General features: G+C 40.9%; 1 protein-coding gene across 1 annotated transcript; it reads left to right on the plus strand.

Moving 5' to 3' along the window:
* The first annotated feature begins 2,274 nt into the window (after nucleotides 1–2,274).
* LOC120033060 (zinc finger protein 184-like) lies at nucleotides 2,275–11,005 on the plus strand. The gene is made up of 2 exons (XM_038979350.1): nucleotides 2,275–2,515; nucleotides 9,646–11,005. The coding sequence occupies exons 1-2, from the start codon at nucleotides 2,359–2,361 to the stop codon at nucleotides 10,662–10,664; spliced, it is 1,176 nt and encodes a 391-aa protein (XP_038835278.1). The 5' UTR covers nucleotides 2,275–2,358; the 3' UTR covers nucleotides 10,665–11,005.
* Nucleotides 11,006–13,814: the final 2,809 nt, after the last annotated feature.

Raw genomic sequence — 13,814 nt, forward strand, 5'->3', positions numbered from 1 at the left:
CAATCTTGCAGAATGCATAGACAGGCATTTGCTATAAACAGCATGTATGTTTTAGATGAAGTCACTGCAAAATATTAAAACCTTCTGCCCACCTCTACAGAAATGTGATCAAAATTACCATTGTGCTTTCTTTAAGATACTGCCTTAGCCCAATTACTAATAGTTCCAAATTATACAGCAAATAAAGTGCATTATTGACACCATTAAAGGTGAATGGAAGACATTTTCCAGGTGCGGTTTTAATGCTGATTCATGCCTGCAGTTTTAGGATAGGTATCAATCTCAATATTATTGTACATGTGCAGACTTTTCATAAATGGCACACACAGGAATTGAGTGTGACATTTACGTAACAGTTATAAATGAGGCGCCTGTGGAGGAGACAGATATACGAATATCTAGCTCTGCAGTCCTGTGCATGGAGGCAGCTGAGTCCACTCCATTGGTAGCTCCACTGCACTGATACTGCTTTCTATCTTTTTATCTATCACAGTTTTCCAGCTCTTAGTTCTACTCTCTGCTGAGTACATATCTTCTCTGTCGGTGTCCTTGCAGAGTCCTAATGTAACCTGTTTTATAACAGCAGCTCCACTAACTGCTCCAAACAGACTCCACAGCTGATCACCTCACTCTGTCTTTGGACCCAGAGCCCACACATATTAAAGAGGAACAGGAGGAACCCAGTCAGGAGAAAGAGCAGCTTCAATGGCTGGAGGTAGATATCACAGAGTTCATATTCACTGCTTCCTGTGTGAAAAGTGAATGGGATGTTACGAAACCAATATCTAGCCTACTGATGATTTGGCTCCACTCGTTATATCTAGGGGTAAACGCGTATGCGACTAGGTGATGAATGTACAGTATGTTCCTGGGAGCCAGCAACCTTACCTTATGTCCAGGGATAGCTCAGCCAGGACTCCCATGTTAGGCCAGTCCAAACAGATGATTATTTATTCAGATGGTGCCAAAACATAAATATATACAAAAAGGAAAAAAATACAAAAAGGCATGCCAAAGCGGTAATACAAAACAAACCAAGGCAGGCTGAGAGGCTTCCTGCCACCTCTCTCACACTAGGTCACAATCCTCTTGATGGCTTGACAGGTGAGTTTGAACAAAAATAAAGCTAGATCATAGCAAGTGTTTCTGGACTTTTACTGTGGTCAAATAGCTTAATGGACACTATACGGTACAAATATTGCACTGTACAGAAAAAAATATTGATTGTGTCACCAAAAAAACATGGTGCAATCTACACCGTAGAGTCCCTAGAATACAACACATGTAAATTGAACAAATAGCTAGGTCATAGCAACTGTTGCTGGACTTTTACTGTGGTCAAATAGATTTGTGTATGGCCCCTGGACACCATATGGAACAAATATTGCACTGTACAGAACAAATAATGATTGTATGTTCATAAAACCATGTACCAGTCTACTCACTAAAGTCCCTAGAATACAAAACAGGTGAGTTTGAAAAAAAAATGCGAGGTCATAGCATTTAATAACTGCATTCTCTGGTTTAATGCACGCTTTCACATAGATTTCTCATAGATTACTGCACCTGTACATAACCCATCTACAATTTAGCCCAAACAACTACCTCTTTACCTACTGTATTTATTTATTAATTTATTTTGCTCCTTTGCACCCCATTATTTCTGTCTCTACTTTGCACTTTCTTCCAATGCAAACCAACCATTCCAGTGTTTTTTTAGTTTTTATTTTACTTGCTGTGTTGTACTCACTTCGCCTCCATGGCCTTTTTATATTTTTATTTATTTATACATATATCTGTTTGCCTTCACCTCCCTTATCTCACCTCACTTGCTCACATTGTATATAGACTTATTTTTTTTCACTGTATTATTGACTATATGTTTGTTTTTACTCCATGTGTAACTATGTGTTGTTGTATGTGTCGAACTGCTTTGCTTTATCTTGGCCAGGTCGCAATTGTAAATGAGAACGTGTTCTCAATTTGCCTACCTGGTTAAATAAAGGTTAAATAAAAAAATAAAAAACATCAGTCCCAAGCCGTTGCAGCTGTCAGGAGTCACCTGTATTACAATGTGTTGTCTTTCAGTTCATGCAAGAAATGATCATCCAAGATCACCCTTTTACTAATTGAAACTTCCCCACATTAATTATCTATTTCCATCATCACAGGGCTGTAGTGAAACTCCATCCACATGGGGGGGCTGTGATGTTTTTATGGGTTCCCCACCCACTGATACAAACAGAAGAAGACAATACGGAAGTAAAACGGGGAGCGGGTTTGTTTTGTTTGTGGCAACCATTCTTTCCTTGTGAACGAAGGGAATACTTGCTGAAAATACAACCCTGTCGACTGAAAATGTCTAAATTACAGTTGTTGCATGTGTTTTTGAATGAACGTTTAACGGCGGCTGCTGTGGAGATTTTCGGAGCAGTTGAGAAAACGGTAACGGAATACCAGGAGGAGAATTGTCGTCTACGGAGACTACTGCGGATAACACCGGACATAAAACAATGTAAAATAGCTCGTATCATTTAGATCTATTCTGCCGTACAATTGCAAACAGCAGTAACTACACTTTTGGTCAACATTTTGTTGAGACCCAAATCAAGCTTTGTAGTATATGTTTTATCTTGTTACAAAGTGTCCTGGTTAAATTATTTTCTGTTTAAGAGAAACTGGAATTTCCAATTTGCAATAACTAACGTTAGTTGTTCAGGGAAGGGTGCAATTGCGTCCCGCATTTCGGGGCGTTTCTGCATCTGTAGGAATCTTGCTTCGTTCCTGCAACGCCGTTGTTTACAGACGCTTCCATAGCCAGGCGTCCTTGATAAACCAAATCTAAACAATTCGGATTCACCATAAAGGTTTCCAGTCAAGAAGCATATTTAGTATATCTACGAACAATACTGACTATTAGACGTATTGAATGTGCTCTTCCGTTTAAAAAAAAAGTGTATCTTGGGTATCCCATTCTAGACCAAACAGTCACGCGAGAGTAAATTACAATGTAATCTCCCACTTCTACAGGCGCTGGATAAAAAGCTGTTTTAAACGCATATTTGTTAGCGAAGGACACATTCAACACATCAAATTGTAATTATTGTTAAATGCCTCTGTTGACTGTAAAAGTTTTTGGGGTGAAACCAAATAGTTTAGATTTGGTTGATCAGGGACGCCAGGGTACCAGACACTTCCACAACAAACTGTAAACAATGGAATGTCATGGGAGGATGCAACAGGAACCCCTCTTTATACTTCTATTGGCCATTTTTTAAGTGCCACTGATGTGTTGCTCTTGGAGGTGTTCTTCCTGACTGATTCCACGTTTGGTTAATGATGTTTGTCCCTCATGAGACACTCTAGACTCGAAAGCCTATTTCACTACTTCAAAATCCCCAGAATGAATCTAAGATAACTAAAGAAATCTGTAATAAATGTTGATGTTTTTGCAGAGGATGTTTTACATCTAGGTAAGGTGTTTGGGCAGTATTTCTCAAGTTAAAAAAATGTGCGACGTTTTGTCTTATGTAGGTAAACAAAGTCGGGCAGCGGGGCAGGTCTGTCTCACTGTCTACTATTGGATAGAGCGCAATCACCGCAGCTGTTCATCCCATGTTAGTGGGAAAATGTACGTCGCCAAATATAAACCCAACGTTCATTTATCCCGTTGTGACGCACGGATGTTCCAAACTCAGTTTTAGACCAGACTGACTTTATGACTAAAATTATCCTATTTACACTAGCTGTTTTGGACTCATCGTTTTCAACGTGATTCCTTGCTTTTAAAGGCAATCTCTCTTTAAGCTAGGACTCTGGTACACAGGCGGGAGCAGTACAGTTTGTGGCGGTAATGCACCATAAAGTTGGATGTAAACGCCACAGAAGATGACGTTCATGCAGAAACCAATGGGACGCTTTGGGGGGGCGTTCATGAAGGAACCAATGGGAACCACATGCAGGAACCCTACGAATTGTGCTCCGCAATCACACACTATTGGTTCAGAGTGCAGTAACTTCACTTACTGCTCTTTGCCTTGTTTTTTTTAAATTTAGATGATGACCTACAAAATCCAAGTAAAGGAACGGAGATTTTTCACTAAGAGCTTAAAAAACATGCGACAATAGCAAGCCTATCCTCTCATATTATTGAACATGCAACTACTGTAATGAAGCAGAGAATGGAATACATCATTTTCAAACATTTGCCAAAATGCAATTTGCGGGAAAACACTCTTCTAAAAGACGCACCTGATAAGAACAGATTCATGTGACCGAGATTAACATTTTCATTAGAAATTTGGAGGAAAATGTAAATATGTAACAACTAGGACTAGGATTGTGACTTTGTCATCTTGACAACGAAAGAAAGTTGATATAAAAACCAGTAGAACATGAGAGAAAGGCTGTGAAACGTTTTGCTTAGTTAGCTGCTTTTTTGCACCTCTTGCCCACTGCTCCCTGTAGCCTGCCTAGCAACTAGTCTCGGCTCACTGACAGCCATTAGTTGACATAAGAAAGCGACTTTTTAACTCTAACTCACTGTACATTAATATTTTCGGCTAAATAACAATTCCCGTCGACCAAGACACTGTGCCTGTTTTTAGACCGATTTTGTGAAATTCGGACACCAATTTAATTCCACAGAATTATGCAAGTTAACCGATAGACTGATAAGCATGACGGTCAAATGTATTTTCAGTGACTAATGGTAAACTTTTATTAACATCCCTACTGCAGTTACTGTGGTTTGCCTTGCTATTCTACCGGGCTCCGAGTTCAGGCCATCCTGATCATAATCACGCACACACCATAATATTGGCAGTGATCCAGTTATCACCAGAATAAACATACCACAGTCCTGCGCAACAATTACGATAGAACTGCAAATACCCATAAATGGTAAGAAAGATAAAACAAAATATGTAAGAGCTAGCTAAGATAAAGCAAATGACAAGAGTTATAATGATAGTTATACAATGTGAAATATTTATTAAGTAAACATTCTCCGTGATGAAATATTTCTTATGGTGAAAAAAGTATTGAGGGTTACTTAAATAGAACATTCAAAACGTGAAAACATAACAACATAAAACCGTTAAATACAGTTGGAATGTAAACTCAGCAAAAAAAGAAACTGTCTTTCAAAGATCATTCGTAAAAATCCAAATAACTTCACAGATCTTCATTGTAAAGGGTTTAAACACTGTTTCCCATGCTTGTTCAATGAACCATAAACAATTCATGAACATGCACCTGTGGAAGGTCATTACGACACTAACAGCTTACAGAGGGTAGACAATTAAGATCACAGTTATGAAAACTTAGGACACTAAAGAGGCTTTTCTACTGACTATGAAAACACCACAAGAAAGATGCCCAGGGTCCCTGCTCATCTGTGTGAACGTGCCTTAGGCATGCTGCAAGGAGGCATGAGGACTGCAGATGTGACCAGGGCAATAAATTGCAATGTCCGTACTGTGAGACGCCTATGACAGCGCTACAGGGAGACGGGACGAACAGCTGATCGCCCTCGCAGTGGCAGACCACGTGTAACAACACCTGCACAGGATCGGTACATCCGAACATCACACCTGCGGGACAGGTACAGGATGGCAACAACAACTGCCCGAGTTACACCAGGAACGCACAATCCCTCCATCAGTGCTCAGACTGTCCGCAATAGGCTGAGAGAGGCTTGACTTAGGGCTTGTAGGCCTGTTGTAAGGCAGGTCCTCACCAGACATCACCGGCAACAACGTCGCCTATGGGCACAAACCTACCGTCGCTGGACCAGACAGGACTGGCAAGAAGTGCTCTTTACTGACGAGTCGCGGTTTTGTCTCACCAGGGGTGATGGTATGATTTGAGTTTATCGTCGAAGGAATGAGCGTTACAACGAGGCCTATACTCTGGAGCGCGATCGATTTGGAGGTGGAGGTCCGTCATGGTCTGGGGCGGTGTGTCATAGCATCATCGAACTGAGCTTGTTGTCATTGCAGGCAATCTCAACGCTGTGCGTTGCAGGGAAGACATTCTCCTCCCTCATGTGGTACCCTTCCTGCAGGCTGATCCTGACATGACCCTCCAGCATGACAATGCCAACAGCCATACTGCTCGTTCTGTGCGTGATTTCCTGCAAGACAGGAATGTCAGTGTTCTGCCATGGCCAGCGAATAGCCCGGATCTCAATGGCACGTCTGGGACCTGTTGGATCGGAGGGTGAGGGCTAGGCCCATTCCCCCCAGAAATGTCCGGGAACTTGCAGGTGCCTTAGTGGAAGAGAGGGATAACATCTCACAGCAAGAACTGGCAAGTCTGGTGCAGTCCATGAGGAGGAGATACACTGCAGTACTTAATGCAGCTGGTGGCCACACCAGATACTGATGGTTACTTTTTATTTTGACCCCCCCCCCCCCTTTGTTCAGCGACACATTCCATGTCTGATAGTCACATGTCTGTGGAACTTGTTCAGTTTATGTCTGTTGTTGAATCTTTTTATGTTCATACAAATATTTACACATGTTAAGTTTGCTGAAAATAAACGCAGTTGACAGTGAGAGGATGTTTCTTTTTTTGCTGAGTTTACATACATGTTGACATGAATCCCATCATGACTCACTGACTGTTTGTTTGTCATGAATTTAGTTGGTATCCAAAGATTTATTCCCAAAATGTATATTAGCCTAGTCTATAAAAAATGTGTGAGTTTAGTTAGAGCTCTCAAACTCTTTCCATCAAAAAGAAAAACAACAAAAAAGTTGGTTCAACCCATTTAGATTGTAGATACTGCACCTTGCTTTTGCATTACCCATACAGTTGTTTAAGGTCATACAAAAGGCAGACTGCAGTATCAGCATAGGGGTCAGATCAGTGGTCAGGGTTGATCTGCAGAAAAAATGAATTCATAATAAGATAATCCATCAATGCATTACCACTTACATTGCCTTCAGAAAGTATTCACACCCCTTGACTTTTTACACATTTTCTTGTTACAAATTGGGATTCAAATTAATATAATTGTAATTTTTCAAAGATCTACAGTGGATGAAAAATTCTAACATTTTTTTAAAAGATAAAAATGGAACTAATATATCTTCATTAGATAAGTATTCAACCCCCTGAGTTAATACATGTTAGAATCACCTTTGGCAGCGATTACAGCTGAGTCTTTTTTTGGTAAACACCTGGATTGTACAATATTATTTGCTCGTTATACTTTTTAAAACTCCTCAAGCTCTGTCAAGTTGGTTGTTGATCATCGCTAGATGGCCATTTTCAAGTCTTGTCATAGCTGGTTTAAGTCAAAACTGTAACTAGGCCACTCAGGAACATTCAATGTCAACTTGGTTAGCAACTCCAGTGTATATTTGGCCTTGAGTTTTAGGTTAAAGGTGAATTTGTCTTTAGAAGGCAGACTGAAGCAGGTTTTCCTCTAGGATTTTGCCTGTGCTCAGCTGTTCATTTATTTTTATCATAAAAAAAACTCCCTAGTCCTTGCTGAAGAAGAGCATATCCATAACATGATGCAGCCACCACCATCCTTGAAAATAATGTATGAAGAGTGGTACTCGGTGATGTGATGGATTTGCCCCAAACATACAGTGCCTTCAGAGATTATTGATATATTCTCACCCATCTACACACAATACCCCATAATGACAAAGTGAAAACATGTTTTTACACATTTTTGCCAATTTATTGAGGTATTCACACCCCTTTACTATGATGCTCCAAATTTGAGCTCAGGTGCATCCAATTTCCTTTGATCATTCTTGCGCTACAACTACAACTTGATTGGAGTGCACCTGTGGCCAATTAAATTGTTTGGACGTGATTAAGAAAGAAACACACCTGTCTATATAAGGTACCACAGTTGACAGTGTATGTCAGAGCAGAAACTACCATGAAGTCCAAGGAACTGTCTGTAGAGTGCTGAGATGTGATGAGGCATATAGCTGGCGAAGGGTATAAAACAATTTCTAGGGTGTTGAAAATTTCCAAGCGCATAGTGGTCTCCATTGGGAAATTGAAAAAAGATGGAACTACCCAGACTCTGCCTAGAGCTGGCCGTCTGACCAAACTGGGCAAGAAGGACCTTGGTCAGAGAGGTGACCAAGATCCCAGTAACCACCCTGATAGAACTACAGAGTTCCTTGGCAAAGATAGGAGAACCTGCCAGAAGGACAACAGTCTCTATTGCACTTCACCAATCTGGGCTTTATGAGAGGGTGGCCAGAAGGACGCCACTCCTGAGAGCATAAGGCAAAATATTCTGTGGTTTGATCAGGCAGAATTGTTACTCTTTGGCCTAAATGCAAAGCACTATGTCTGGAGGAAACCAGGCACAGCTCATCACCTGTCTAACACCAACCCTACCGTGAGGCATGGTGATGGCAGCATCATGCTTTGGGGATGCTTTTCAGTAAAAGGGACTGGGAGACTGGTGTGGATAGAGGGAACAGTGAATGGAGCCAAATACAGGCAAATACTAGATGAGAACATGCTTCAGCGTGCAAATGACCTTTGACTGGGGGCCAAGATTTACATTCCAATAGGACAATGACCCAAATCATACAGCCAAAGCATTTCTGTAATGGATTCAGAATAAAAATGTAAAAGTAATTGAGTGGCCCAGCCAAAGCTCAAACTTGAATCCCATTGAAATTCTGTGGAAAGACTTGAAGATTGCTGTTCACTGCCACTCCATATCTAATTTAACAGAGCTTGAGACTATCTGCAAGGAAGAATGGGAGAAAATTCACAAATCCAAAGCTGATATAGAATGTTCTGACACATACCCAAGACGACTCAAAGCTGTAATCGCTGCCAAAAGAGCTTCTACAAAGTATTGACTCGGGTGTGAATACTTATGTAAATGAGATTTCATTTTTAATAAATAATGTCTAAACATGTTTTCACTTTGTCATTATGGGTTATTGTGTGTAGGTGGGTGAGATTCTTATTTATTTAATCCATTTACAATTCAGGCTGTAACATAAAATTTGTAAAAAGTCAAGGGGTGTGAATACTTAATTAAGGGACTGTATCTACCTACACCATATTTGGCCTGGTAGCAAAAAAACTCCAGGCATTTTTCTCAGTTTCACTGTTTGTGTAGTTAGTCCTCTTTGCCTTTGTAGGGCAGTATACATATCTAGTTAAAACTCGACTTGATGTTCAGTATCTTTTCTTTCAAGTCGAAACACAGCTTGCCCATAATGTTTGCACTGCAGTGACAAATCAGGGATATAGCTTGAAAAATGTACCTCAATCCAGGGATGGAAGGTGTCGTTGATAATGATATAATTAGAAGATTGAAATGCTGCTTGCTAATGCTAAACCAGCCCATTGGATTCCACAACCCTTTCGGCAGCTACTCACCCAAACACTAGGCGCCACCTTTTCATGGAATCCAATGGCCTGCTTTAGCATTAGCGAGCCTTTATAGAACAGTTTTGTATGTATTTTTTACTGTGCATGATTTAAAAGTTGTCTGTCATGAAAAACTTATTGAAATAGCATTTTGCTTGGTATGTGCACTCAGCTATGTCTAAAGGCTGTAGATCTATATATCATAGAGATGTATCATTCAGTTCTATTTCATTCTGTGGTATACAAATAACCTCTGCACCTTCCCTCCAGACTCCTTGCAGCTCTCTCTCGCTGTTTCTGAAGAGAATGTTCCCCTTGAGCAGCAACACTTTGAGCAGGAGTGGAGGCCCAGTCTGGGGCAGGAGGACCCAGAGCCCACACAGATTAAACAAGAACATCAGGAACTCAAGGCCAGTAAGGAGGAAGAGCAGCTTCAAGGGCAGGAGGCTGATATCATCGAGTTCAAATTACCTCATCTTTATTTGAAAAGTGATTGTGATCAGGATAACCCTCTTCATTCCTTGACTCTTCCCCAAACCCAGACTGTGGAGAACAGAGACAGTGCCACTAAACCAGTGAATCTCACACCTTTTGTCACTGTTACCCACCTGAAGAGTCTTGACATTCCCTGTGACCCTCCAAATAATCAAAACAATACCTACAGCCACAGCTCAGCTGTAAGCAGTGACCCAGTAGGACTTGACAGCAGCCCACCATTGGATCCCAACCCATCAATGGGGGAACACTGTTCCAAACCCAGCACCACGTCTAGAAAAACTCACCATTGCTGTGACTGTGGTGAAACGTTTGCTCTGAAAGCTGACCTGCAGGGGCATGTGACTCTCGCTAAGAAGAGACCCAGCGAATGCCACCTCTGCCAAAAACGCTACAACTCCACCTGTAAATTGAAGGCCCATGTTAGACTCTGTCATGTGGAGAAACCCTCCACCTGCCCCTTTTGTGGAAAGACCTTCAAACTCAAAGGAGATCTGTCCAGACATATGAGGATTCACACAGGAGAGAAACCATTTAGCTGTGGAGACTGTGGTAAGAGTTTCAATCAGAAGGGACACCTAACTGAACATATAAGGACTCACACAGGAGAGAAACCATTTAGCTGTGGTGACTGTGGGAAAAGTTTCATTCAGAAGGGGGACCTAAGGAGGCATGTACTGACTCACACCGGAGAGAAACCATTTAGCTGTGGTGACTGTGGGAAAAGCTTCAATCGGAAGGGGAACCTGAACTTGCACATACTGACTCACACAGGAGAGAACGTTCACAAATAAAGAAACAAGTAAAGAAAACAGAATGAAAAATCAAGGAGGAAACGAATTAGGACAAAGACCTCTTGTCTGAAGATGGACAACACTTTGGAAAAGCAAAGCAACTCTGGATCATTCATTCTCTGGGTTTCAGATAAATAGATGTCATGAATTTACCTTTGTAAAATGTTCTATGTAAAAATAAGTTTGATTTGACCTAACACTACAGAGTAGTTTAAAACCCATGGTCTGCTGTTCAGAGTCTCTTGATGTATTCACTTCATTATAAACAGGAATTCCTGGTCGTTTGTTTTAGGAATGTCTGGAAAATAGTCTGACAGATGTTATTGACATAAAGAAATGTATACTCCAATAAAATGTGTACTTGCATTTGTTCAATATCAATTTTCATCAATGTTGTATTAATGCTGCTCATTTATGATATTGATTTAATCTTGTATATATATATTTTTAAATACTGTTATTGTTCATACAGTGTCTATGGTAGGAAACTACAGACTGATATATGGTACGTTTTGTGTTTCCCTTCCTCATGGATATGAGTAGGATTTGTGGAGCCAGTGGATGGTTAACTGATCCTAGACCTGTATGTCTAAGGGCAATGTCTGGACCTTTATAGCCAAGGACTGTGGCCATACCCCTCTTTGTTGTCTGTTCCCCCAGAATCACTACATCACCAAACATAGCACAATCTGCAGCACTACCTGGAAATACTGTCCTCAGACATTGAACATCTAGGGCTCGATTCTATCGTATCACTGAAGAGCCGTGGTATAGCGCAATTTCAATTTAAAGGTAATTTCCGATTGAGTCGACATATGCCGTTTTTTCTTACTGTGAATGCAATCACGAGACGGCAACAACATTGCCTTTAAATTTCAGTCGCGATTGAGTCGAGCCCCTAATTCCATAGGCCTATACCAAGATTCTGATCCCTTTCATGCACAGACGGAAATCTCACTAATTTACAATGCCTGCTTCTTCGTATAGCTGAAAGGGGTAGGTGGTAAAAAACAAAAGACAAAAAGACAAATAAAATACACTTAAAGACCTAGGGCTCTAGTCAATCCATATCACGGAAATGTAGCATTACAACGTTACTTCAATTTAAAGACTATGTTAGCGGAGTCTGCATTCATGGTAAACGCTGTTTATGTAGGCTCAATCAGAAATTACCTTAACATTTCTACCGCGATACAGATTGAATAGAACCCCTGGTCATGATTCCTGCATTTTCACAGATCATGTAATCAAAATACAGGTATCGGGTCTGTGTGAAGGGTTCTCTGCGTTTCAGCAGGTAACTTCCTTAACACTTCCATTGATTAACACCTCCCGAATTTGAAATGCAAACAGCCCGCCATGGTTTAAAAACACCTCCCTGCCCCCAACCCTCCCAATTTGTCAGTTACCCACTGATATGTATAAAATGGGTAGAACTGCAAGAAAGTGGTAAATAGGGGGCTGTATGAAAGGGGGTCATATCATTTTTAAATATATTTTTTTACAGGTAATATACTACATCTTCTGTCTGAAATGCGTATATTAGTGATAAGCTAAACCAAGACACATTTATATGGTAAGATTCAGTAATACTTGCAACTCAACAGTAAAGGTGCTGATGATGATGGTGGGGAGTCATGTGATGCTACGAAGAAAGGTGCTTGTCTGAAAGGAGCCTCCTGATAAAACCCTCCCAATTTCTTCAAAGTTCGATAGAATAGTCAATTTAGTATAATTGTTTTTGAGGGGAAAGTTACAGTTGAAGTCAGACGTTTACATACACCTTAGCCAAATACATTTAAACTCAGTTTTTCACAATTCCTGACATTTAATCCTAGTAAAAAATCCCTGTTTTAGGTCAGTTAGGATCACCACTTTATTTTAAGAATGTGAAATGTCAGAATAATAGCAGAGAGAATGATTCATTTCAGCTTTTATTTCTTTCATCACATTCCCAGTGGGTCAGAAGTTTACATACACTCAATTAGAATTTGGTAGCATTGCCTTTAAATTGTTTAACTTGGGTCAAACGTTTTGGGTAGCCTTCCACAAGCTTCCCACAATAAGTTGGGTGAATTCTGTCCCATTCCTCCTGACAGAGCTGGTGTAACTGAGTCAGGTTTGTCGGCCTCCTTGCTCGCACACGCTTTTTCAGTTCTGCCCACAAATTGTCTATAGATTTGAGGTCAAGGCTTTGTGATGGCCACTCCAACACCTTGACTTTGTTGTCTTTAAGCCATTTTGCCACAACTTTGGAAGTATGCTTGGGGTCATTGTCCATTTGGAAGACCCATTTGCGACCAAGCTTTAACTTCCTGACTGATGTCTTGAGATGTTGCTTCAATATATCCACATAATTTTCCTGCCTCATGTTGCCATCTATTTTGTGAAGTGCACCAGTCCCTCCTGCAGCAGAAAACCCACACAACATGATGCTGCCACCCCCGTGCTTCACGGTTGGGATGGTGTTCTTCGGCTTGCAAGCCTCCCCCTTTTTCCTCCAAACATAACAATGGTCATTATGGCCAAACAGTTCTATTTTTGCTTCATCAGACCAGAGGACATTTCTCCAAAAAGTTTGATCTTTGTCCCCATGTGCAGTTGCAAATCGTAGTCTGGCTTTTTTAATGGCGGTTTTGGAGCAGTGGCTTCTTCCTTGCTGAGCGATCATTTCAGGTTATGTCGATATAGGACTCGTTTTACTGTGGATATAGATACTTTTGTACCTGTTTCCTCCAGCATCTTCACAAGGTCCTTTGCTGTTGTTCTGGGACTGATTTGCACTTTTCGCACCAAAGTACGTTCATCTCTAGGAGACAGAACGCGTCTCCTTCCTGAGCGGTATGACGGCTGCGTGGTCCCATGGTGTTTATACTTGCGTACTATTGTTTGCACAGACGAACGTGGTACCTTCAGGCGTTTGGAAATTGCTCCCAAGGATGAACCAGACTTGTGGAGGTCTACAATTTTTTTTCTGGGGTCTTGGCTGATTTCTTTTGATTTTCCCATGATGTCAAGCAAAGAGGCACTGAGTTTGAAGGTAGGCTTTGAAATACATCCACAGGTACACCTCCAATTGACTCAAATTATGTCAATTAGCCTATCAGAAGCTTCTAAAGCCATGACATCATTTTCTGGAATTTTCCAAGC

This window comes from Salvelinus namaycush, chromosome 39 (assembly GCF_016432855.1).
Source record: "Salvelinus namaycush isolate Seneca chromosome 39, SaNama_1.0, whole genome shotgun sequence".
Taxonomy (NCBI): Eukaryota; Metazoa; Chordata; class Actinopteri; order Salmoniformes; family Salmonidae; genus Salvelinus; species Salvelinus namaycush.